General features: G+C 32.0%; 3 protein-coding genes across 4 annotated transcripts in view; all 3 read right to left on the bottom strand.

The window, feature by feature from the left end:
• Nucleotides 1-78: 78 nt before the first annotated feature.
• On the bottom strand, nucleotides 79-7,023 carry Cul1 (cullin 1). Its single transcript, XM_075308941.1, has 4 exons — nucleotides 6,871-7,023; nucleotides 2,534-3,652; nucleotides 1,426-2,463; nucleotides 79-1,357 (listed from the first exon to the last, which is right to left on the bottom strand). Exons 2-4 carry the CDS (start codon nucleotides 3,428-3,430, stop codon nucleotides 956-958), a joined length of 2,337 nt encoding a protein of 778 aa, XP_075165056.1. The 5' UTR covers nucleotides 3,431-3,652; nucleotides 6,871-7,023; the 3' UTR covers nucleotides 79-955.
• A 2,849-nt stretch (nucleotides 7,024-9,872) lies between these two features.
• Nucleotides 9,873-11,625, bottom strand: LOC142239436 (uncharacterized). Its single transcript, XM_075311222.1, has 2 exons — nucleotides 11,012-11,625; nucleotides 9,873-10,727 (listed from the first exon to the last, which is right to left on the bottom strand). Exons 1-2 carry the CDS (start codon nucleotides 11,446-11,448, stop codon nucleotides 10,571-10,573), a joined length of 594 nt encoding a protein of 197 aa, XP_075167337.1. The 5' UTR covers nucleotides 11,449-11,625; the 3' UTR covers nucleotides 9,873-10,570.
• Nucleotides 11,626-13,674: 2,049 nt separating this feature from the next.
• LOC142238522 (uncharacterized) overlaps nucleotides 13,675-26,789 on the bottom strand; it is a 285,659-nt gene continuing 272,544 nt past the window's right edge. For both annotated transcript variants that reach the window (XM_075310199.1, XM_075310200.1), the window contains one exon: nucleotides 13,675-15,539. In XM_075310199.1, the coding sequence (XP_075166314.1) occupies nucleotides 15,336-15,539 (204 nt within the window). In that variant the 3' untranslated portion in view covers nucleotides 13,675-15,335. The remainder of the gene's footprint in view (nucleotides 15,540-26,789) is intronic.

Below are 26,789 nucleotides of genomic sequence, written 5' to 3'. Positions count from 1 at the left end.
TTTCTTCAGTGTGGTTATATGAAGTGTATATTATATATGGGGATAGGTATAGTAAAATACAGATTAATGCCGATTAAATCAATTTTTTACATTTTCTTTATTGTTATTTTATGGTTAAAGTGACATCTTAACTTATATAACACATATATCTGTTATGCTTTTTCTTTTATTGAATGAGTGGCTTTCAGTTGATAAAATTTTCGAAAATATATAAAATTATTCTTAAATAAAAAAAGAGAAACAAGACATAAAATGAAGCTTATACATTTTTTGTTGTTTTCTATATATATTTGTTTAAAGCTAAGTGCAATATTTTGCATTTCATAATTTAAAAAAGAAGCTTCGGTTTCATTGTGGGAAATTGAAATGAGAAGGGGGAAAGAAGAATGGAGGATAATGATATGCTGAAATAATATATTTATTACGTTTGTTCTCTCTTTCTGTTATTCACACAGAAACCTTTTACATGGATACCAGAAACCACAAATAAAAATGATCGGATTGCAAAGTATGCCTACATTTATCTTTTATATGATGATACGGGATCAATCGATATAATAACCATTCGCAAGAGATACTAAACGCTAGAGTAACAATTAAGGAGAAAAATTGCCTAAACAAACAAAATTCTTGTTATTTATAAAACAAGCAAAAAATAGAAAAAAAGAATGGGAATACAAAAAATAAAACAATTTCTATAATAATTTCATTTAAATATGATTAGGTTTAGGAGGGGAACAAGTATAATGAATGGGCCTTAGAATAACATAATGGTAAAGATCTTATATAGCAGGAGTTCTGGTGGTTGGCAGGCAACCAGAGTATGGAGAACATTCGAAGTAACTTGTCAGTTTATTGATCATTTTTGCATTATACTCCTTCATATGCTTTCTTTCACAGATACACGACAAACATAAACGGTGGCTACATGAAAACACCATACTATTTTGAAAATTTACGCCAAATAACTGTATGTATCTTTTTGTCCTTCCATTCGCTCCAGATATTCTTTTTCTATTAAAATGTCTATGCATTTCTTAATAACCGGAACCTTGGGCTTGAAACGCGATGACAATTGACTGATGACCTCTGTGATAAGCTGAGTATGATTGAGCTTTCGGCGCATTTTCATAATACGTACGATGGCGGCTTGTATTAGCAGCTTGCGATCCTCCTCAATATGTTTATGTACGGCCTCTTGTTCGACCTTAAGTTCAGTCTTTAAAGGTTGGTTGATGTTTATGCGCAATTTCTTGTTCTTATAATCGGCAAAGAGTTCCACAACAGAGTTGGTAGTTAGGGCATTTTCATCGTCTGGGCAGGTTAAAAGCTTAGCTTTCAGTAAAATTTGTAAAACCTGCAAAGGAACACCCACAACAATATAGATTCCAAAGCTTCAAATATGTAATTCTTATATTATCTTACCTGTATCAAGTTTTCCAATTGTATTTGTGTATTATCCAATAGCTGTTTTATGGTATAACGTGTCTGATCATTAAATTGCAACAAGACTGCCATTTGAAATGTACTGGCCTGCAGTGTGTACTTGCTGCGGAAACAGTTCGTTACCAATTCACCTTTGCACATGTGATACAGCCAATTTAGTTTACGGCCCGAGTGGCGTGCAGCATAGAATGTATTGAAATGTTGCACGGCCTTTTCCAATTCTGTGGGTAGCGAGAAACTACTGCTCTGGTTGAATGGCCACGAGCCTGAGGACAGAACTTCAATGCTGAAATCAATTTCCATTGGTGTGTTGGCTTTTTGCAGGTGTTCTTTGAAATTATTATTAAGATCCTTCGACAGGCCAATGTCCTGGAACATGCGTTGCAATTTAATGGTGTATTCGTACCCACATGTCTGTTTCAATTTGGAAATCATAACAGCCTCAGCATCATCTGAGGCAGATGTATGATTCACTAAACGCTTTGCCAACATTTTCGAGTAGAACTTTTGGAAAACATCTTTATCTTCAATGTATTTGAAGACAACCATCACTTGATTGAGATTGTCCTCCAGTTCTTTTTCTTCAGGATTCTTTGATGATTTCTTCAACAATATGTCACAATATTTGGCAAGCAATTCGGGCGATTTGCTGGCGCTACTAGCTTGGGTTACCACGTTCGAATTGATGAATTTGCCACAGGCTTTATCTAATGCGGCCACAAAGCCATTGTCATTATTGAAAGCGGTCAGTACAAGAGCGTTATACTTTTTGTGAACTTCCAAAATGGTTTGAACATAGATTTTGGGATCATTAGCAGCCTCAGTATTGCCACATTTCTCTATGGCCTGTGAGCCTTGTTGTAAAATATGTTCCTCCAAAATTGTTTTCAATTCGTTCAGGTTACGTGGTGTCCGGGCCACCAAAGTATACATGCGCTTCAAATCAGTATTTTTGTCGGCATTTAACAGATTTTGGAATTCAGATCGGAATATATCTAAATGTTTTTCAATAAGAACCTAAGGAAGATACAATACCAAATCATATTAATATTCCTATACCCATTTTAAAAAAAATTCCAATACTAACCACTTCACAGGCTTCCACCAATTTATCCAGTGTGCTTGTATGCAAGTACGATGTTAATACTGAATTGAAATTGGCATTATTAACACGCTTCCGTTCTTCGTCTAAACGTTTTTCAACATGCTTCATATATTCCGACACCGTGTTACTACTAAGGAATGCCTCAGATTCATGTTTGTAAAATGCCGCAGTTTCGGCTAAAAATTTCTTTTCAAAATGATCACGATATACAGACAATTTTTGCTTTGTCGAATCTTTGTTGTCCATATCCTCTTCCTCATCAAAACCCAATTCCACATAGCAGTTGATAACATCCCGCACTAAAGAACGGGTTATGCTTTTACCGCGACGTTCCTCATCGATGGACTTGAGGACAGCATTGGTCACTGGTTCATTTAGAACTTTGAACAATTGTTCCTTCCATGTGACTAAAGCCAAGCGATAGATTTCATAAATGCCTTTTTGGCCTTCTTCATATTCACGTTTTACCCAGTGACGATTCAAATAAGAACAAATGCCATTCAGAACAGTGCTGGAAAATTGATAGGCTACCCATTGTTTGGTATAGTAATCTAAGAGAACCTCTTCGCCCTTAATTGCCTTAAAATTGGTGAGAAGATCTGATAAATATTCCTTTAAAAATTCCTTAAGGCGTTCATACAGCTTTTTCCCCACCAACTGAGCTCCACCCAATTTATTGGCTCGATTTGTATTATTTTGAACGGTATTAACACTGGTACAGTAGTTATAGACATAAGTATAAAGTTGCATATAACGTTCTTTTGTCAACGATTGCTCTCGTTTAAATACTTGTTTAATTCCCTTCTCCAAATCGGTCCATATTTCATCCAAATTTGTGTGTTTCTGTGCAGAAGTTCCATGGGAACCTTGACGTTGCATATTTTGCTGATAAGTATCGGCTGTGTTGGGATTAAGTTATTTCCTGGATCTCGTTGTTATAGCGTTGATATATAGCACAAGAATGATGTATTTCCAAAGGAAACTAATGTTTCGTTTTTTCGTAGATATTTTTTAATCAAAGTTTTCAACGGTTAAAATTATTTATTGAGGTCCTTTCCCTCTCACGATAACACAGTTGCCCCTCCTGGAGTAAATGTTATTCTGGAAATGAATGAATTAATTAGAAATTAGTTATAATGATATAAATGGTATTTGTCATATTTCAAAATTTTTAGTATTTGAAATATCGCTCATACCACCGGAGGACTCCCAAGGGTAGCCCAAGAAGCAATAGCAGTCTTCTCGGGACACGGTGTTAAAATTTATTTACTTCTGCGAGCCCAATTATTGACACGACCGAACTCATGATCCAGATTCAATATATTTAGATATTGCTCCTATATATATCAGATTGACATCCATTTGCACAATGAGTAGGAATTTAATGCAAATTGGTATCATAAAAATGTAACTGCCGAATTCTTTTTTAAATCATGTCAGACTTATACCTAATTCACAAAAGACTTATAACTTGCACACAAAGGGTCATGTGTTCAATACCAGTTTCGACGAAACATCAAAAAGTAATTCAGCTTTGGATTAACCCTTCGGTAAGGCTGGTAATGTCACCAGTGTAACCAAGAGTGTGTTGAAGCTACTCTTTCATCCCTTTTCATTGAACCAAACATAAAATCGGTCAGAATTCATTAAGAGAGCAGTTCATCACTTATGGTATCACAACGGACTGAATAGTCTAAAAGTGAAGTCTAATAGTGGGCCTAAAATAACGGGCTGCCACTATACCTAAACTAGCCTAACCTATCCATACAGTATCTCAACAGCTAAGGGTCTGTTCGTAACCAAAACTTTTTACTAGCATTGGTACAAATTTAACGTAAATTGAGGTAAGAAATTTGACATTTGTTGTAAATTATTGAGATTTACGACATTATATTATTATATCAAAACAAATAAAAATCGGTTTTATTTATTAAAGAAATGAAAACAGCTAATTAGAATTTTTTTCTCTCCATAGTAAAAAGTTCAGTTTCGTACAGGCCCTAAGCATAGAAAAAATAAGTGATAGATGACCTGTCGCTCTCCGAGCAGAAAATGTTGAAGAAGCCCAAATTAATTTTCTGACATTTTGTTTTGTGTTTTTCGTAAAGAGATTTCCTCAAAATTAAATTTTGTATTTTCGCGGTTTTGTTTTGGCACAGTGGGCCCGTTGTAAAAATTTGTTGAACATTTTATTTTCAAATTTGCGGTTTTCTCAAATACTTTTCAAATGAAGACTTCCGTGAACGTGATAGCTTAGCTCAAGCCATTTCCAATGAACCTAGTCTCTAACCGCACGCGGCTTAGTTTTGGCACAGTGGGCCCATTTTGAAAATTTGTATTTTCCAATTTGCGCTTTTCACAAATACTTTTCTAATGAAGACTTTTGTGATTATGAAAGCTGAGCTCAAGCCCTTTCCAATGAGCCTAGTCTCTATAGCACAAGCGGCTTAGTTTTTGAATAATAAGCAAAATACTAAAAATCCAAATTCGAAAAAAGGTTTGGTGATGGTTTGTGTCTCGGCAATTTTTTTTTTTGCTGCGAATTTCAAATTCGAATTTATCTTCACACACATCACATTTAGCACGTTTTCACGATATGCACATATGGTGTTTGGCTACAGATGGAGATGTTTATGTGGTATATGAAATATTGTCCAAATCTTTTCCAGATTTAAATAAGGTGCTCGTATTTATTTTTTTATGTATTTCGTTTCATTATTAACAATTCTGTAGCCCCTGTAAGTAAATCTTCTTGGCTAATAAATAATAATGAGATGAACAATTATATGTACATAACAAATATTATAGCAGATAACAACATTTCAATGTTGATTTCTTTGAGTTTTGCTGATAGAGTAAGATTGACTTTCATGGTGCTTTTCTGAAATGCATTCAGTCATTAAATTTTTGATTTCATATCCAGGTGGCGCTGATTGCCCATATTCATATACGTATTTATTTTCACACACATATCTGGCTTGCGTTTGATTTTTACAGAATCCACAATCATTCAGGTCAACTTAAGACTTTTCTGCTATCAAACATTAATTACTTCCGCCTACCTGACGCCACTTATCAATCAACTTACTACACAAACAGTCAACGATATTTGCGGACACATAAAGCCCCATGTATACTTCAATCAACAAAGATCCATTAAACAAACAATTAACCATGAAGTAAATAAACTCCAAAAAATATACAATGCAAAAGTGAAGGTTATTAGTCAGTCTCCTCCATTGGCAATTACACACACAGATAATTGTATCGTCGAACTAATCACCATCAGCTATGACAATATCGAGGTTTACAAAATAATGAACATATTTGAGCCTATAAACTTTTAATTTTAGAAACTTAAATATAGAAATTCCACATCAGCGGAATATCGAGTCTCAACATCGATATAAAATAAAATAATTGAACAAAACATATGCTGACAAGATGGGATTTTTGATACAATTTAAATTGCAAATAATACATTGAGAAAGTTGAAGACTTCACAATCTCCAACAAAACTACACATGCACACACGAAAATTTGTAAAATTTCGTCACACAAAAGAAACCAGACTAAATATATGGCCTCAAAATATAGGGCCACATAAATATAAGGCCTACATTATATGAACCCATAATTAAAAGGCCACATAAATATAAGGCCAAAAACATACGTCGATTTAAGCAAAAAAAAAAAAGAAAATCTACTTATATGAAAACAAACAGGAAGTTATTTCGTAAATTTCATGTTGAAAACTTTTATAGCATAACAATGTAATTGTCATATGGCCAATACCTACAAACTCCAAGCTTATGTTTTAGAAAATCTTTGTCTAATTGATTTTTCAGAGTTCTTTGGTTTTTATAATTTTACTTTTGACTTTTTATGCACTTTTATTTATTCCCCATATTCAATGTTGCGTTCGCTTTGGTTTTCTGCTCATTTTTTTGTAATGTATGCAATTTCTGTCTCTTTCACACTTTTGACTATTGCGTTGGCAACGAGTTATCTTGATCTTGCTCTCTTTCACACTCGAATTGTTAACTTGTCTTTGATTTCTCAATAACATTTAACTTCGAAATTATTTGTTTTGCACAATAATTTATGAAGTTTTAAGCAATAACATTTTACCACCATTAAATCTTCATTTTCCTTATAACTTTATATGAAACACACACAAATTAGGTAAAATTTTTCGTGGAAAGTTGGTTCTTTGTTTGAAGAAAATTTGTTTTTTGGACACACATAACCACAAAAATGTTCGAACATACACATCAAAATTATTTCTTTTTGGATTTGCTGGAAGTTTGAATGATTACCTTTCAGTAATTGAATTGTTTGTTATAAACTAATAATTTATTGTAAATCTGCTTCGAAATGTGCAATTAAACCTTTCTTTCGTTGAACGTTAATAGCTTACGACTTATATGCAAGAGACTTCATAGCTAGTGTTGAGAAAGTAACGAGTATTTGATTACAAGTACTCGATACTGACTAATTTTTTGAGTACTCGTTACAATTAAATGAGTACTCAATATCTTCAATACAATCCAATTAAAAAATTGATTGAAAATGCAAATATAATCAGTAAACAAGTATATAAGGCCGAATCTTGTGTACCCTCCATCATGGATTACGTAGCAACTTCTACAAAAGACTGTCATCCACAATCGTATTACTTGGGTTGTGGTAATACAGTCTGTCAAGAAAGTGTTTTGACAATAGGTTAAAAATTATGTTTATGTTTTGTTTCAAAATTAAATATAATGAAATTTAAAAAAAATATTTTATTATGTATTTTGCAAAGTATACATACGTACACAGCATTGCTGCAAAAAAATAAAATATTTAATATTTCAATCATTTCTGGAATTTGAAATATTTGGCAATGTCAAAAGACTTTCTTGACATACTGTACTTACCGATGACAATGTATCAACTTCCTAACATCATCTACTAAATTGTAAGTTATTCCATACGTGGCATATATTAGACAAAAAACAAGTAAGGAAAGTCTAGCAGGGCCGACTATATTATATCCTGCACCACTTTGTAGATCCACATTTTCGATACCATATCAAATCCGTAATATGTGTTAGGTGCTATGTATGAAGATTTTTGTCCCAAGTACAAACATTTAAATCTGACTTGATCTGGACACAATTTATTAGGCTCCTACAAAATCTACAGACTCAAAATTTAAGTAGACTAATGCCCTGGGGTGCAACACAATGTTAGTAAAAAATATGTCAAACATTTAAACCTGAAGCAATTTTTAGGCAACTTCACGAAAGTGTATATATGATTTATCGACCGATATATATGTATTAGAAGTATAGGAAAATTTAATGCGCTTTACAGATATCAGTTATTCCGGACGACAGTGCTCGTGTCGAACATATCCCATATATTGTGCACATTATAAGTTATGTCCGAAGGCATAATCGATACTGCTGCATGTTTATGGGATCGAAAACACATTTACCGATTATTTAGTCATCGCCGAAAAGTCGTATCGATCCGACACCGATCAAACACAGACATTCCGTCAGGAATAACTGACGGAATCAATATTTTTGATATTCGGCGTCGACTGCTAAAAACGGGTCGGCGACGGCTAAAATTGGCGGCTTCATTCTCTGAATTGTGATTGATTTCAAAAATGTGGACAGAAGGACTCAGCGTCATGTGTCTATCTCGTCTCCTTCTGGGTGTTGCAAACATATGACTAACCTGGGATCGGTGGATATGGTGATATGGTTTTTAGAGGCCATAGATTTGCTTCTCCATACGATGTCATATTTGCAATACTTGTAACAATTTCAATTGACATTTTCATCATCATATTATTTGGTAGGTAATTTAAAAGGTAATTTATTCTCTTTAAAATTAAACCAAAAAATTAAATTTTTGCAATTTAGCAAAAGCCGGTCAAAAAAATTGACGTTTATCAGTGATGTTAACTCCTGAAATGCAAAAAGCACCAAATATACATATATTATGAGATGGAACCTTCTTCTTAACTCTTTGGAAAGAAGAAAATATTATTAAAAAATATATAAAATGTCGTGTTTTGAATTTTTTTTTATTAAAATAACGAGTACTCAATTCAAAAGTATAGAGTAGTAACGAGTAGTCAAAATTCCCAACAACACTATTCATAGCCCAGTTGGAAAGTGAACGGCGATACGTATAGTATAATAAGAGCCTTCGTTGTTTCAAACAGCCAAAGACAGAGAATGAAGCCGCCGAGTCGCGCCGCTGATTTCAGTCGCCGCCGACCATTTTTTGCCCGTCGACGCCGCCGCCGAATATGTCGACTCATCTCGACTCAAATTAAGCCGCCAATTCATCAAAAATATCGATTTAAATCAGAAAAATATAATAACAATTGTAGTATTTTTGCCAAAATGTTGAACCTTCCATCCACAATCAATCAATTTCAAACTGCTATAACATTTTTGCAAATATTTAGCTCAGAAAATTTTAACTAAATGTAAATTTGATTGTAAGATTGGTTGTACAACTAATCTCACTACCATTCGAATAACTTCAAATTGATTTTATAATGGATGATTGTGCGCCGCCGAATGGACAAATTTATATCGGCTTAGCCGTCAAGCCGCCGCCGCCAGATGTAAAACTTTAGTGTCAGCCGCCGCCGACAAAAATGGGTCGGCTTCATTCTCTGGCCAAAGACAGGCCAGGCTATTCGATTTGTTGTACAACACCGTCTTGTAAAAGCAGCTGAGAACAGATTTTTTGTCGGCGGCGGCTGACAAAAAATCTGTTAAAACAACTTCTCAATAGTGACGGCACTTTTGCAAGGAGTTTTGGATATCGTATACGACTGTTTTCGACGTGGTGGGTTTCTCAGAAGCGCCGTCAAATTCAAAAAATGGTGGCAGGGATTTTCTCTGACCATTTTCAATACATTTTCTAATTTTTTCTCAACATTTTCGCCACTTGGAAGTAATACGTAAGCTATTCGAAAACGCATTGAAGGTTAGTTTATTGTGATCTCATCCATTTCATGTTATACGCTTGGTACATCAGCTTGTTGGCAGATCAAGGAACTCTGCGACTAAGGTGGAGTGTGTCCAGAGTGATCTGGTGGTAAGTCGGGTTGGTTTGGCTGGGCAAGAGAAAAGATGACGCGTGTCGTGTGGCCCTTGCGCATTGAAGGTAAGTCATTTCAAGCATTGAAGGTAAGTCATTTCAAGTCAAATTTAATTTTTGTTGAAAATGATGTCCCCAAACTTAAATAGTTACATTGGATATCGTTCTGCGTCACCTTAAATATAATGCAAAACTATAAAACTATGCGTCTTCGTAAATTTTATTTTATTAGTATCACAAACATTTTACAGAGTATTAAAACATAGAAATAATATCTCATTTGCATACTTTTTACATAGATAAATTTAAATTTTTTGAAAATTATATACGTTGTAAAGAAGAGTTCGTTTCTCAAGGCTATTCATTGGCAGAAAGTAATAACTAAACATAGAATATATTTGGTATATCTTTTTAGAGAGAGTCTTCTCTTTTTTTATGAGTTCAATTTTTGGCATGGAACTGCAGTACCACAGGTAAGGTTGCAACGACAATTACATATAAAGGTGGGTACAATGTTCGATTTTCCCTGCGAAAACCAGCTTAGTTGGGGTGCTACTTTTTTGGTCAATCAATTTTGAAACACGAAGAGTTACTCAGTTAATGCCCTGGATCTTTTCCATCCATGATGATATGACAAGATTTGATAAAAATCGCTCACAATAATACACAGTTTATGCTTTAAGACTTTTCTATCCACGATATGAATATAACCGTCTTCATATATATTTTTGCACTTCCAATTTAGAGTTTTGGTAAAAAATCGAACATAGTACCAACCTTAAGGGATCAAAATTGAGAAGTGGGAGAAATATTTAGAACAATATATATTGTAGATTTAAAGTAATTACAGGATTTTGCCACACTCTTAAGTCTATTAGCGACGTACATATTATACACATTTCATAATATTCGAATGTTTTGACGATTCAATTCGAATACCGTTTGATCCTCGTCTTCACTATGGCCATCTTCGATGCCTATAGGTAGGGGTGTAAGTTCTTGGGTAGTACGATCACCTTGAACACCATATTTTCGTTCGGCGCGAGATAGACGAAGCCTGCAAGGAAAATTATAATTGATAATAAACTATATCTGGCTTCTCATTCGGTTATTTTTTATGGTATGAGAAAACAATGAAAATTGTTTAAAATCGGGATTAGTTTTTTATTCATTTATTTAATTAATCAGCCAACGCGTTTAAGGATGATCAATATTGCAGATTGATATTGATATTTCAATTTGTTAAAAAATAACAAAAATTTGAGTATTGTGTTTTTTCCGGAATCATTTCTGTTGGATCCCATTATGAAAAATGAATTACAATGCAAATATACCACTTACCGATAAACTTTGAAGATAATAAATAATACAGCACTTAAACTTAAGGCCACGAAAAAATAGAAACCAGTTTTCAAGGAATCCGAAATTTCTTCATTACTTTGCATTATCACTTCGTCTTGATGGAAAAAATGGGATGCTGGAACTGTTGAAGGAACAACAGCATTCTCTTTCTTATCGGTGGCAGAAATTTTAGTAATATTTTCATCTGGTTTTTTGTTGATTTCCTTTGTATCGGAACCTATATTTGACGAGGAAGCATTTTCTATATGAGGTTTATTGTCGATGTGTGGCATTGACGTCGTTTCTAACGACTGATTTTCCTTTTCCAAATCTTTTTTTACAGTCTTTTTACCGGTATCATCGCTACCAATTGTTGTTTGTGTGGTGGTAATGACCAATATTGTTGTAATGACACATATAAACTGTTGGCGTTTCATTATGAAAATTCTTCGTCACATATACAGCAATAAACATTTAATACAAATACGTTGTAAATATTTTGCAATTTTCGTTAATAGTTGTGTAGTAGTTAAAAATTCTTTGTTAATAATTGTTTAGTTGGACAAAAATTGATATTTATTTTGTTTTGGGAACAGGTTACCAATTTCAGTAATTTGGTATAACAGGGTTGTGTCTTCTAAGCGAGTGTTGCCAACGTACATACGTACGATGATACGCAACCATACACATGATGGGATTAATTGTACAATATAATATGCGTTTTGTGCGCTTTATGCGCTTTACAGACTATCAGTTATTCCGGACGGAATGTCGGTGTTTATAAAGAATCTTTCAGTGTGTCGGATCGATACGACTTGTCGGCGATGACTAAATAATCGGTAAATGTGTTATCGATCCCATAAACATGCAGCAGTATCGATTATGCCTTTGGACTTAACTTATAATGTGCACAATATATGGGATATGTTTGACACGAGCACTGTCGTCCGGAATAACTGATAGTCTGTAAAGCGCATTACAGGCTATCAGTTATTCCGGACGGAATGTCGGTGTTTGTAAAGAATCTTACAGTGTGTCGCATCGGTACGACTTGTCGGCGATGACTAAATAATCGGTTAATGTGTTATCGATCCCATAAACATGCAGCAGTGTGAATTATGCCTTCGGACTTAACTTATACTGTGCATAATATATGGGATATGTTCGACACGAGCACTGTCGTCCGGAATAACTGATCGTCTGTAAAGCCCATTATGCATCTTACAGACTATAAGTTTTTCCGGACGGAATGTCGGTGTTTGTAAAGAATCATACAGTGTGTCCAATCGATGACAATTCGTTGATGACAAAATAATCGGTAAATGTGTTATCGATCCCATAAACATGCAGCAGTATCGATTATGCCTTCGGACGTAACTTATAGTGTAGTCAATATATGGGATATGTACGACACGACCGGATAAACTTATAATATGCAAGGCGCATAATGCGCCTTGCGATCGATAAAACATTTACCGATTATTTAGTCATCAACGAATTGTCGTATCGATTCCCTGCCAGCATTTCAAAGTTCCATTTCATTTCTTAAAATGTACTTTTTGTAATATTTGTAAAAGACACCTAATAATTTCACTCATGCGATGCTTTTTTGTAGTAACTTGGCGTGGTACAACTTCTCGATAGTTACGGCGCTTTTCCGACGAGTTTTAGAAATCGTATAGGACTGTTTTCGACGTGATGGGGATTCTAAGAAGTGCCGTCAAATTCGACAAATGTTGGCAGGGTTGGACACACGGTAAGATTCTTTACAAACATAGACATTCCGTCCGGAAAAACTTATAGTCTGTAAGACGCATATGCCGCCGAGTCGCACCGCTGATTTCAATCGCCGCCGACCATTTTTTGTCATTCGACGCCGCCGCCAAATATGTTGGCTCATTTCGACACAAATTTAGTTGCCACTTAATCAAAAATATTTATTAATAACAGAAATGTATTAACAATTTATGTAATCAAATTTTGAACTTTCGATCCCCAACTATTCAATATTAGGTTTCTATAGTAATTTCAATGTTAATTTCTCAAAAATCTTGCTCAAAAGATATGAATGACGTGTAAATTTAATTGGTGGGACAACTAATCTCATAACCATTTCGATAATCTCAATTTGAATTTATAGAAGATAAATGTCCGCCGCCGAACCTACGAATTTATATCGGCTTAGCCGTCAAGCCGTCCCCGCCGGAGGCAAAATTTTAGTACAGCCGCCGCCAATAAAAATGGGTCGGCTTCATTCTCTCTGAAACCAGCCGAGGCCATCGGCGAATGTGTCGGTCAATAGCGAATGTATTTGTCGAAATACCAAAATTTATTTGGATTAAATTGCTCTACAAAATCTTCTACACGAAATACACCATTATTGTTATTTTATAGTAAGATAACAAAATTATTAAGCACATCATAAATGAATAACAACTACAAGACAAAAATATTTTTTTTTTAAATTTTTTTATTGTTATTGCATAAAGACTATAAATTGCAGGTTACATTCCTTTCTTTTTATAAAATAAAATTATATCGATTTAAAACTGAATAATTTTTAGTGTGGTTTTTGCTCTACTTATATGCATAGAAACAATAAGATTTTCGTTTGTTTTTTTTTAACTATTTTTGTTTTTCGTAAAAAAGGAAATATTTACATATACGACAATATGTTATTTATTTATTTGTTTAGACCATACTTATAAACTAACATCACAAAATAATTTATTAACAATACTGCTGCCATATATAAAAAGGGATTATACAAAAATAAAATATATTATAATATTTAAAACTAAAATTTACATACATCATTACAATTTGAAAAGAAATCCTAGCGTTGTAGTAAGGGATGCAATGTTTGTAATCTCTAATAAAGAGTAGAAAAACATCATTGGTGAAAAATATAGTCAATTTGAAAAATATCTAATTAATTTAAAATTTCAAACATGAACAAAACTAAAAACGCATATTTAAGGCACAGAATCTTCAGCAATCCTGAGGGTCATATTCATAAAAAATGTTACAGAAGTTTCCAATTTTTTGTGACTTAATTCGTTATTTTGACAAAAAAAATCATGAATAATTTTTTAGAGTGATAATAAAACATTTGGGGTTATGTTTGCTCTTCGATAATCTATACAGAGCCACCGATGAGAAATGCATTTTCTTCACTCTCTGAATCTATACTAAAAATATTTCCATTAATAAGGGTATATCAATGAGTACAGCCCTACTTCAGAAAAGCCTAATTTTTATTACTTCACGTATTACTCAGGTATATCTGGAAACACATGAAATTCCACTTATTTAAAGATCGTAAGGATCGTAATGCCAGCTGATTTCAACTGTTTGTTGTTATTTTTTTATCGTGCTGATAAAGCAGCTGATCGCATAAAAAATGTAAATAGCCGGTGGCATATCTTCCGGTTAAGTACCAATCGGAGGATTAAGCTATTATAGTTGTCTGTTTTACGAGAACATTTTAATATAGGGCAACAATTTATACGTATGTGTGTTGACAATTGGATAGAATTTAGCAAGTAGCTGTGATCACATGTGTGTAATACCTTTAACTCATATAATTCAGTGGTGCCCGAAACAAACACCACCTATATCCCACAATTCAGGGTTGCATGCTCATAGTGAAAAGTTAACTCCCATATTCATAAAAGTTTAATTACATTTTAGACCTACATTTACCATGCAAATTTGTTCGATAAGCTGTCAGTAAATTGTTTTGAATATACGGGTGTAAGTATTTAAATTGAATAAATTTATCAAAAAGTTTTTTGTTTTTTTCTAGATTATTTGTCCTGGGAACAGAAATGACCGGTTTCTCCATGTCTCTTGAAATTGTTTTACTAACCGGTGTTTTGTGTCCCGGTTTCGCTCAAATCTAAATCGGAGGATAAGAAACCAGTCAGATACCTAAAAATATTTAACATTTCCATAATCTAAGATTCAGAGTGGTTTGACAGTAGGTCATATCTATCTACTTTCAATTGCAAAAAAAGCCCTAAATATATAAATTGGTAATAACTATGTTTAACAGTTTTTAATTGTCAATATAAATGGGTAATACGCCATTCGCACTATACTTTTATTCGATAAATAATATCGCTATCCAACATTTCGAGTCAAATCCCAGATGTTGATAACATCATAATATGTGATCGATGACATATTTATCTTAGTTTTGATTTTATCTTAGACGAATCTTATAAGATCAATTTCAGATACCGAAATTTTGTATGAATAAAAGTTTGGTGCGAGCAACGCAAAACTTGGGGGGGGGGATGAATCTACGGACTATCGTGACTTAAATCATACTACCAAACATACGTTTGCCACGGGTCAGTACAAGACTAACTACCATAACTGTCAACAGAAAGAAGACTAAACTTAAAAATGTTGTAATAACACGACATCTTTGGCGGAATTTTTTCTCTTTCTCCATTTTTATGCGCAACTGTTCGGCTCTTGGCAAATCCAATGTGAAATCCGATTCAGGTCGAGATGAGGGCTGTAAATTAAAAACAAAAAAAAAAAAAAAAAATAGAAATCAATGTTTACATATGTACATAAAAAGTTTAAGCTTTATGATAATCATTAATTACATGATGGGAATCTTAAAAAAAAAAAAAAAACATATGGTAGACCTAGAATTCGTAATGGTGATGCTTTGGTGCATATCACATTTGTATCCTCAATTCATTTATTTTGTTTAATTTCGGTTCTCTAAACACTGATAATTTTGAAATTTATATAAGCGTAAAATCATAATTCGTCAAAGATCATTGCATGCTTTATGTAATTTTTTTGATTGCAACTACTGAGGTCATTTTTTGTATGTTATTCATAAGGCAGTTTTTATGCTACAGTGCACCCTTGCCAAAAGTTTTTTTTTTTGGTAGAATTCCACCAAAATTGGTAGATTTTTTACAGATTGGTACAATTCTTGATGTTTTGGTAGGTTTTCCATAATATTATTCTACAACTAAGAGGTACTTAATAAATAATAATAATAGAAATAAAATTTTTACAAAATTTTCTATAGAAATAAAATTTTTATAAAATTTTTTATAGAAATAAAATTTTGGAAAAAATTTTCTAGAGAAATACAATTTTGGACAAAATTTTCTATAGAAATAAAATGTTAACAAAATTTTCTATAAACATAAAATTTTGACAAAATTTTCTATAGAAATAAATTTTTGATAAAAATTTCTATGGAAATACAATTTTGACAAAAATTTCTATAGAAACAAAATTTTGACAAAATTTTTTATAGAAACAATATTGTGAAAAACATTTTCTATAGGAATAAAATTTTGGACAAAATCTTCTATAGAAATAAAATTTTGACAAAATTTTCTATAGAAATAAAATTTTGACAAAATTTCCTATAGAAATAAAATTTTGACAAAATTTTCTATAGAAATAAAATTTTGATAAAATTTTCTATAGAAATAAAATTTTGATAAAATTTTCTATACAAATAAAATTTTCAAAAAATTTTCTAGAGAAATACAATTTTGACAAAAATTTCTATAGAAATAAAATTTTGACAAAAATTTCTATAGAAATAAAATTTTGACAAAATTTTCTATAGAAATAATATTTTGAAAAAAATGTCTATAGAAATAAAATTTTGGACAAAATTTTCTCTAGAAATACAATATTGGACAAAATTTTCTATAAAAATAAATTTTTGACAAAATTTTCTATAGAAATAAAATTTTGACAAAATTTCCTATAGAAACAAAATTTTGACAAAATTTTCCATAGAAATAATATTTTGAAAAAAAAAATTCTATAGAAATAAAATCTTGGACAAAATTTTCGATAGAAAAAAAAAATGTTGACAAAATTTTCTATAAAAATAAATTTTTGACAAAATTTTCTATAGAAATAAAATTTTGACAAAATTTTCTATAGAAATAAAATTTTGACAAAATTTTCTATATAAATAAAATTTTGACAAAATTTTCTGTAGAAATAGGGAGCCACCGTGGTGCAATGGTTGGCATGCCCGCTTGCATACACAAGGTCGTGGGATTCCTGCTTCGACCGAACACCAAAAAGTTTTTCAGCAGTGGATTTATCCCACCTCAGTAATGCTGGTGACATTTCTGAGGGTTTCAAAACTTCTCTAAGTGGTTTCACTGCAATGTGGAACTCCGTTCGGACTCGGTTATAAAAAGGAGGTCCCTTGTCATTGAGCTTAACATGGAATCGGGCAGCACTCAGTGATAGGAGAGAAGTTCACCAATGTGGTATCACAATGGACTGAATAGTCTAAGTGAGATTGATACATCGGGCTGCCACCTAACCTAATATTTTGAAAAAAATTTTTATAGAAAAAAAAATTTTGGACAAAATTTTCTATAGAAATACAATTTTGGACAAAATTTTCTATAGAAATAAAATGGTGACAAAATTTTCTATAAAAATAAATTTTTGACAAAATTTTCTATAGAAATAAAATTTTGAAAAAAAAATTCTATAGAAATAAAATTTTGAAAAAAAAATTCTACAGAAATAAAATTTTGGCAAAATTTTCTATAGAAATAAAATTTCTATAAAATCTTCTATAGAAAAATTATGTTGACAAAATTTTCCGTAGACATAAAATGTTGACAAAATTTTCTATAGAAAACAAGTAAGGAAAGTCTAAAGTCGGGCGGAGCCGACTATATTATACCCTGCACCACTTTGTAGATCTAAATTTTCGATACCATATCACATCCGTCAAATGTGTTGGGGGCTATATATAAAGGTTTGTCCCAAATACATACATTTAAATATCACTCGATTTGGACAGAATTTGATAGACTTCTACAAAATCTATAGACTCAAAATTTAAGTCGGCTAATGCACTAGGGTGGAACACAATGTTAGTACAAAAATATGGGAAACGTTTAAATCTGAAGCAATTTTAAGGAAACTTCGAAAAAGTTTATTTATGATTTATCGCTCGATATATATGTATTAGAAGTTTATGAAAATTAGAGTCATTTTTACAACTTTTCGACTAAGCAGTGGCGATTTTACAAGAAAAATGTTGTTATTTTGACCATTTTTGTCGAAATCAGAAAAACATATATATGGGAGCTATATCTAAATCTGAACCGATTTCAACCAAATTTGGCACGCATAGCTCCAATGCTAATTCTACTCCCTGTGCAAAATTTCAACTAAATCGGAGCAAAAAATTGGCCTCTGTGGTCATATGAGTGTAAATCGGCCGAAAGCTATATATTGTAGCTATATCTAAATCTGAACCGATTTCAACCAAATTTGGCACGCATAGCTACAATGCTAATTCTACGCCCTGTGCAAAATTTCAACTAAATCGGAGTTAAAAATTGGCCTCTGTGGTCATATGAGTGTAAATCGGCCGAAAGCTATATATGGGAGATATATCTAAATCTGAACCGATTTCAACCAAATATGGCACGCATAGCTCCAATGCTAATTCTACTCCCTGTGTAAAATTTCAACTAAATCGGAGCAAAAAATTGGCCTCTGTGGTCATATGAGTGTAAATCGGCCGAAAGCTATATATTGGAGCTTTATCTAAATCTGAACCGATTTCAACCTAATTTGGCAGGCATAGCTACAATGCTAATTCTACTCCCTGTGCAAAATTTCAACCAAATTAGGGTAAAACTCTGGCTTCTGGGACCGTATTAGTCCATATCGGGCGAAAGATATATATGGGAGCTATATCTAAATCTGAACCGATTTCAATAAAATTTGGCGCACTTGACTATAGTGCTAATTGTTCTTCTTGTGCAAAATTTTAAGCAAATTAGGGTAAAACTCTGGCTTCTGGGGCCATATAAGTCCATATCGGGCGAAATATATATGGGAGCTATATCTAAATCTGAACCGATTTCTTCCAAAATCAATAGGGATCTATTCTGAGCCAAAACACATACTTGTGCCAAATTTGAAGTCGATTGGACTAAAACTGCGACCTAGACTTTGATTACAAAAATGTGTTCACGGACAGACGGACATCGCTATATCGACTCAGGAGCCCACCCTGAGCATTTTTGCCAAAGACACCATGTGTCTATCTCGTCTCCTTCTGGATGTTGCAAACATATGCACTAACTTATAATACCCTGTTCCACAGTGTGGAGCAGGGTATAAAAATGTTGACAAAATTTTCTGTAGAAAAAAATTTTGACAAATTTTTCTATAGAAATAAAATTTTGATAAAATTTTCTATAGAAATACAATTTTCTTTAGAAATAAAATTTTTTATGGAAAATTTTTTTTAGAAATACAATTTTCTATAGAAATACAATTTTGGACAAAATTTTCTATAGAAATACAATATTGGACAAAATTTTCTATAGAAATAAAATGTTGACAAAATTTTCTATAGAAATAAATTTTTGACAAAATTTTCTATAGAAATAAAATTTTGACAAAATTTCCTATAGAAATAAAATTTTGATAAAATTTTCTACAGGAATAAAATTTTGATAAAATTTTCAAAAAATTTTCTATAGAAATAAAATTTTGATAAAATCTTCTATAGAAATAAAATTTTGACAAAATTTTCCGTAGACATAAAATCTTGACAAAATTTACTATAGAAATAAAATTTGGACAAAAATTTCTATAGAAATAAAATTTTGACAAAATTTTCTATAGAAATAATATTTTGAAAAAAATTTTCTATAGAAATAAAATTTTTACAGAATTTTTCTATAGAAATAGGTTAAAGTGGCAGTCCGATTAAGATTCAGGCTCACTTAGACTATTCAGTCCATTGTGATATAGAAATAAAATTTTCTATAGAAATAAAATTTTGACAAAATTTTCTATAGAAATAAAATTTTGACAAAATTTTTTATAGAAATAAAATTTTCTATAGAAATAAAATTTTGACAAATTTTCTATAGAAATAAAATTTTGACGAAATTTTCCAAAGAAATACAATTTTGCAAAATACGATTTTGTGTTTGTTTGGTACTGCACTGATGAGAATAGAACACCAGTTCAGCCATGTTCTGGGTAGCTCATAAAAAAACTAAAAAAAAACAGATTCCAGCAAATTCTATTTCCTTTGTTGCTTCTTCAAAACGTACAAGTTTCTGCTACGATTGTTGACAGTGTGGTGGGCTAATGATTCGATCGATAATTCCATTATTGAGTGTGATCGTTAAATGACTACCAATTTGTTTTTAATCGTTATCATGATTTTGTATGGATCAAGAGGGAAGTTATAAAAAAAATTAAACCGGAATAATTACGGGGTAGTTGGATTGCCTACAGAATTATTTGTGCTAAAAATGACATTAAAAGTGTGAAGGTATAAAAATAAATATTTAAAATTGCTCAGAAATTAAAGACTCGTGCAGAATTTTAATTACATAATAGTTTTGTGATTAAAGTAATAAAATATGAAATGTTAAGCAGAAGAGGTTAGCTGTATGAATCATAAAACAACATTGACTTATATTAGCATACTGCATTATTATAGGTAACATTTCCTTGGATCTCGTACAAGGAGTATATTGTAAAATTGAAAACAATGGCCAAAATTGTAACACTTATATCAATGTTTTTTTTTGAAACCTTAATTCTGCAGATGTTTACTCTCATTATTCGTATGAATACGAGAAGTAAATTCTGGAATTTTTACTTTTAGTTTCGAGCTATTTCAGGTCTATATGGATGCTTCATCAAATGGACGGATAAAAACTAAATCTGCCACAGGTTTTTGTGGACCTAAAAAATCTCTAGATTTCCAATTTCAGACGCACTTGTTGCTTTTAGAAGATCATGAAGTCAAATCGGGAGATCGGTCCATATAGGGGCTATGCCAAAATATGGACTAATACACATCATATTAAGCACAAATAATTGTGGTCTTAAAACCTCTAGATATCAATTTTCAGGAAAATCGGATAAAAACAAAGATAGGTCTATATGGGGGCTATACCAAAACACACCATACTCGGCACACCTATTTGAATTCCCAAAATAACTCTAAATTTCCGCATCGAATAAAAACTACGGCTGCTAGAAGCCTACGATCCCCAGTGGGAGAGTCGGTTTATATGGAGGCTAAATTAAAAACTGAGCCGATATAGTCCATCTTCGAACTTGACCTATCTGGTCACGAATCTGTGCCAAATTTCAGGACGATAACGTAATTATTGATGGCTGTAGCGTAATTACAACAAACAGACAGACGTATATCGTTATGTCGTCTTAGAATTTCTCGATATTTGGATTTGTTACAAACTGAATTGTAAATTTATTATAACCCAGCAAAAAAATTGGAAGTGCTTCTAAAAGCACACCCAGAGAAGGAATATGATCACCTCAAACATATTTTAAGAGCAAAATGTTATTTTTGGGTGGTGACCATGTAACGTGGTTTTCGCAACCATGTTATTTTCTCGGAAATCATATATCTGATTTCGGCAATCAGGTTATATTTGACGAGAAAATAACATTTTAGTGGCAAACATGTTACATGGTCACCATACAAAAATAACATTTTGCTCTTGAAACAAGTTTGAGGTGATCATATTCCTTCTCTGCGTGCACAACTTTAAAAGCACTTCCAAAAATTTCCTCCCAAAGATGTTCTTTATTTTAACTACTCAGGAAGTTTTTGTAATTCAATTTTTTATATCTCGCTTTATTCAGATTTTTAAAGGGTAATGCCAATAATACAGTGTTGCCATCATAAGCCTCTGGGGAGGCTTATGGGTAATTTTAACTTTTTTGTTTAAAATAGGTTAAAAACAGAGTACGAATTCATAAAATGGTACAAATCGTTTAAATTTTGTCGAAAAAATGCTAAATCAAATCTGAAAAAATTCTGAATTTTTAAAAATATTTGAGGTCAAGCATTTCAGACAAGCGTTAAAGTTCATTAAAAATTATAAAAATTATTTATATGACAAAATATCACAGAATTTTTTAATTTACATCCAAAACATTGAATTCGGATCACACCTAAAAAAGTGATGCAAATTCAGTGCAACGGCTGTTGAAATGGAGGACTTCCGTCCTATGATAAGCCCATGTTAAATTCATAGCTTCTGCGTCAATTTTGCACCACTTCCGGATCCAAAAAGAACATTTTCATTACTTTTTTGGCGACGCTTTTTTTGCTGGGGAGAAGCGATGAATGTAATATGAACTTGTCATAGGACAAATGTCCACCGTTTCAACAGTCGTGCAATGAAATTTGAAAAATTTGTACCAAAAAAAGAAAAAAAAAAATACCCATTAAAATATTAAAAAATTAATTAAGAAACTTCCTGTGTAGTTAAAATAATTAACTTCTCTGTTCACACAAAAAAATTTTTTTCTGATTCAATCACGAAATTAATTGATCCAATTAATTTTTAATTGAAATGTCTTCAATCACAGAAATGATAGTATCAATTAAAAAATTAATTGAAGGTCAATTAAAAAGTTAATTGATTCAATTAAAAAATTAATTGATACTATTATTTTTGTGATTGATTTTTGTTTCAATTAAAAAATTTGTTGAATCAATTAAATTTTTAATTGAATATTTTTTAAAACTCAATTAAAATTTTAATTGGAAAAATGTTCGTGAAATTTTTTTGTGTGTTAGGACATTTTTGGATGTGCTTTTTCTAACGGCACAACTTTTGTGACTTTAGAACAACTCCTATTTTTTTGCTGGAAAAAGTGTGGAACTACTTTAAGTTGCTTTATTATAAATAAATTGTTGAGTTATTTTGATGTCTAATTTTTTATTCATTTTTATGAAATAAAACATTAAGTTCAGTCCATAAATTTTTAGCTAGGGGGGCTATAGCCTCCCATAGGAATATTGTCTAGCTATGCTAATGGTTGCCATGTGTCTCTTAAGGGAGCAAATTGTACATAAATCTCACAATCATTTTGTGGTATTTTCGATAGCAAAACATTGACCTTCTAAAGAGATCCATTCCGGTAACTATGCATTTGTTATGGGTAAAGCTGTGAGACACCCAAAATCAATATATTTGAAGCTATCTATAAAAAAAAGTATCAGTATGAATAATACGTCATTTGCCTCCTTAGATCCACGGAAGCATGAACTTGTTCATCGATTATCACATGCTTGTCACATAATCTTCATATTCATCAGTTTCGATTATTTACCTTATGCTACGAGTATGTGAATCTTCATTAATTTGTGTGCTTTTTTTTTGGCAACAATTTAAGTTTAGCCATGCGTTTTTCGGTTGTCTTAAGACGACCTTGATTATTATGCAAAAATTTCACGTTCATGTCAATAATAAACAAATGTTTTAGTATTGCAAAATTCCAAACCAAATACGCATAGCCCAAAAACATGGTTTACCGGCCTATCGTTATCTATGCCATAATACAATTGGACTATAAACTAAATAATGTTAGCTCTTCATATTAACGCATTAAATGTTAAAATGAGCAAGTTAACTAAAAGAGAATACACCTTTACGAGTTGGATATTTTTACAGAAAATTCAATGTGGGTAATTGTACTCCCTCACTCCCAAAAACATCTCATACTGTATGCACGTAATATTTTGAAATTTTTTAATGTGTTTCTTTATTTTTTGAATAAATAAAATATTGGGGCGTAGTTGTTTTCTGCCAACGGCTGCCAAATTAGTTTAATCAAAAAACATTGACTTTAACATTTATGAATTATACCATAAATAGGTACCAAATACAAATAGAAATTTGTTAATAATAATAGCAAAAATAGAATGTTAAAGTAGTACACTCAATAAACCAGCCAGACAGAAAATGTAGGTTAATTTTGAGAAAATTTTAACTAAACAAAAGCCTGGATGATAAAAAAAGGCAAAATTTTTTCGACGCATACAAAGAAATTTTGTGGAGAAAAAAATCTTGGCCGTCTCCAAAGAAGATGAGACAGCAAAAAAAAATTTGAAGTACTTATAAGCACTTCCAAACAAATGTCCTCCAAAGATGTTCTTTATTTTCAGGAAGTTCTTTTAATTCAATTTTTTTATAACTCGCTTTTTTATATTCCCAGCAAAAAAATTTAGAAGTTCTTCTTTAGAAGCACTTCCAATGATGTTCTTTATTGTAACTCCCCAGGAAGTTCTTTTAATGCAATTTTTTATAACTTGGTTCTTTTCTTACTTTTAATGGATAATTTTAACTTTTTTGTTTCAAATAGGTTAAAAACAGAGTAAGAATTCATAAAATGGTACAAATCATCTAAATTTTGTCGAAAAAATGCTAAATCCAATCTGAAAAAATTGTGATTTTTTGAAAATATTTGAGTTCAAACCTTTCCAACAAGCGTTAGAATCCATTAAAAATTATAAAAAATTATAAAAATTATTTATTTGACAGAATTTGTATACCCTTCACCACTACTGTGGTACAGGGTATAATAAGTTTGTGCATTTGTATGTAACGCCAAGAAATAGTGGTCGTAGACCCATCTTTTAGTATACCGATCGGCTTAGAATTAAATTCTGAGTCGATTTAGCGATGTCCGTCTGTCTGTCTGTCTGTCTGTCCGTCCGTCGGTCGGTCTGTATATGTAATTTTGTGCACAAAGTACAGCTCGCAATTTAAGTCCGATCGTCCTCAAATTTGGCAGAGGGCCGTTTCTTGGGACAGAGACAATCGCTATTGGTTTTGGAAAAAATCGGTTCAGATTTAGATATAGCTGCCATATATATTTATCCCCGATGTGCTCATAGTTAGCATGTTTATCAACCGATTTTCTTGAAATACCGTACATCCAAATATTTTATGAATCTCGAAAATCTTGCAAAATATCAGCCAAATCGGTTCAGATTTAGATATAGATCCCATATATATCTTTCGCCCGATATGGACTTATATGGCCCCAGAAGCCAGATTTTTGGCCGAATTTGGTTGAGATTTTGCACAAGGAGTACAATTAGTGGTATAGTCAAGTGTGCAAAATTTGATTGAAATCGGTTCAGATTTAGATATAGCTCCCATATATATCTTTCGCCCGATATGGACTAATATGGACCTAAAAGCCAGAGCTTTGGCCCAATTTGGTTAAAATTTTGCACAGGGAGTAGATTTAGCATTGTAGCTATGTGTGCCAAATTTGATTGAAATCGGTTCAGATTTAGATATAGCTTCCATATATATTTTTCGCCCGATATGGACTTATATGGCCCCAGAAGCCAGAGTTTTGGCCCAATTTGGTTGAAATTTTGCACTAGGAGTACAATTAGTAATATAGTCATGTGTGCCAAATTTGATTGAAATCGGTTCAGATTTAGATATAGCTCCCATATATATGTTTTTCTGATTTCGCCAAAAAATGGTCAAAATACCAACATTTGCAGGTTTTTTTTTTAACATTTTTTGTTTCAAATAGGTTAAAAACAGAGTAAGGATTAATTAAATGGTACAAATTATTTAAATTTTGTCGAAAAAAATGCTAAATCCCTTCTAGAAAAATTGGGCATTTTTGGAAATATTTGAGGTAAAATGTTTCGAAGAAAGGTTAAAATGCATTAAAAATCATACCAAAATTATTAATATGGCAAAATATTAAAATTTTTTTGAATTCACATCCAAAACACTAAATTCGGATCATACCTTAAGAAGTGATGCAAATTCAGTGCAACGACTGTGGAAATGGTGGACATGCGTCCTATGACAAGCCCATCCCAGCAAAAAAGCGTCGCCAAAAAAGGGGTTAAAATGTTCTTTTTGGATCTGGAAGTGGTGCAAAATTAGCGCAGAAGCGATGAATTTAACATGAGCTTGTCATAGGACGGACGTCCACAATTTCAATAGCCGTTGCATTGAATATCCTTCACTTCTTAAGGTGTGATACGAATTCAGTGTTTTCGATGTGAATTAAAAAATTTTGTGATATTTTGATAAATAAATAATTTTTAAAATTTTATTATGATTTTTAATGCCTTCGAATGCTTGTCTGAAATGCTGGACCTCAAATATTTCCAAAAATTCGCAATTTTTCTAGAATGGATTTAGCATTTTATACGGCAAAATTTAAATAATTTGTACACTGAAAAAAAAAACAGTGAACCCACCAGGAAGAAAACTTTCGGTTAATTTTAGAAAATTTTTAATATTTGTATAAAATTTTAGCTAGACAGTATTACAAACGTTTGCATCACACCGATGTAATAAAAATAAGTAAATTTTTTTCGACAAATTCAAGAAAATTTATTAGACATAACTAAGTTTTTTCACTTGTTAAAGAAAATTTTGTAGTTTGAAGGAAAAACTTGGTGTTCAAAATTGCAAGAATGTCTTTAGTGACATTCGAAGTTCATGATGGACGCATTTTTGGAAGACACGAATTTAGTTAATCTTTATGCTTCATTTGAGTATATTTTTTTCCTCGGTTTTAGTTAATTTAACTAACGTACACAAAAAATTATTAGAGTAAAGGAAACTTTCTCCACACATAATAATTCCATGACCTAAAATAAAGTTAAATTGGCTTTAGTGAAATAGAGAGTTCACTTTTTTTTGAGCGTACCATTTTATTAATTCTTAATCTGCTTTTATCCTGTTTGAAACAAAAAACATGTATATACGGTCGTAAGGAAAAAACTTTATATTAGAGAAATGCGTCTTCTATGCTAAGCAAAATTTGCATTCGTATTTTAAAGACATGCAATCTTTGACCTCACGACAATATTTTTTTCAGTGTACTAACACCACGTACCAAATTTCAACCGGATCGGATGAAATTTGCTTCTCTAAGAGGCTCCGGAAGCCAAATC

The sequence above is a fragment of the Haematobia irritans genome, chromosome 5, assembly GCF_050003625.1.
Source record: "Haematobia irritans isolate KBUSLIRL chromosome 5, ASM5000362v1, whole genome shotgun sequence".
Taxonomy (NCBI): domain Eukaryota; kingdom Metazoa; phylum Arthropoda; class Insecta; order Diptera; family Muscidae; genus Haematobia; species Haematobia irritans.
The sequence above is the reverse complement of the archived record's forward strand: the minus strand, read 5'-3'. Positions and strand labels throughout refer to the sequence as shown.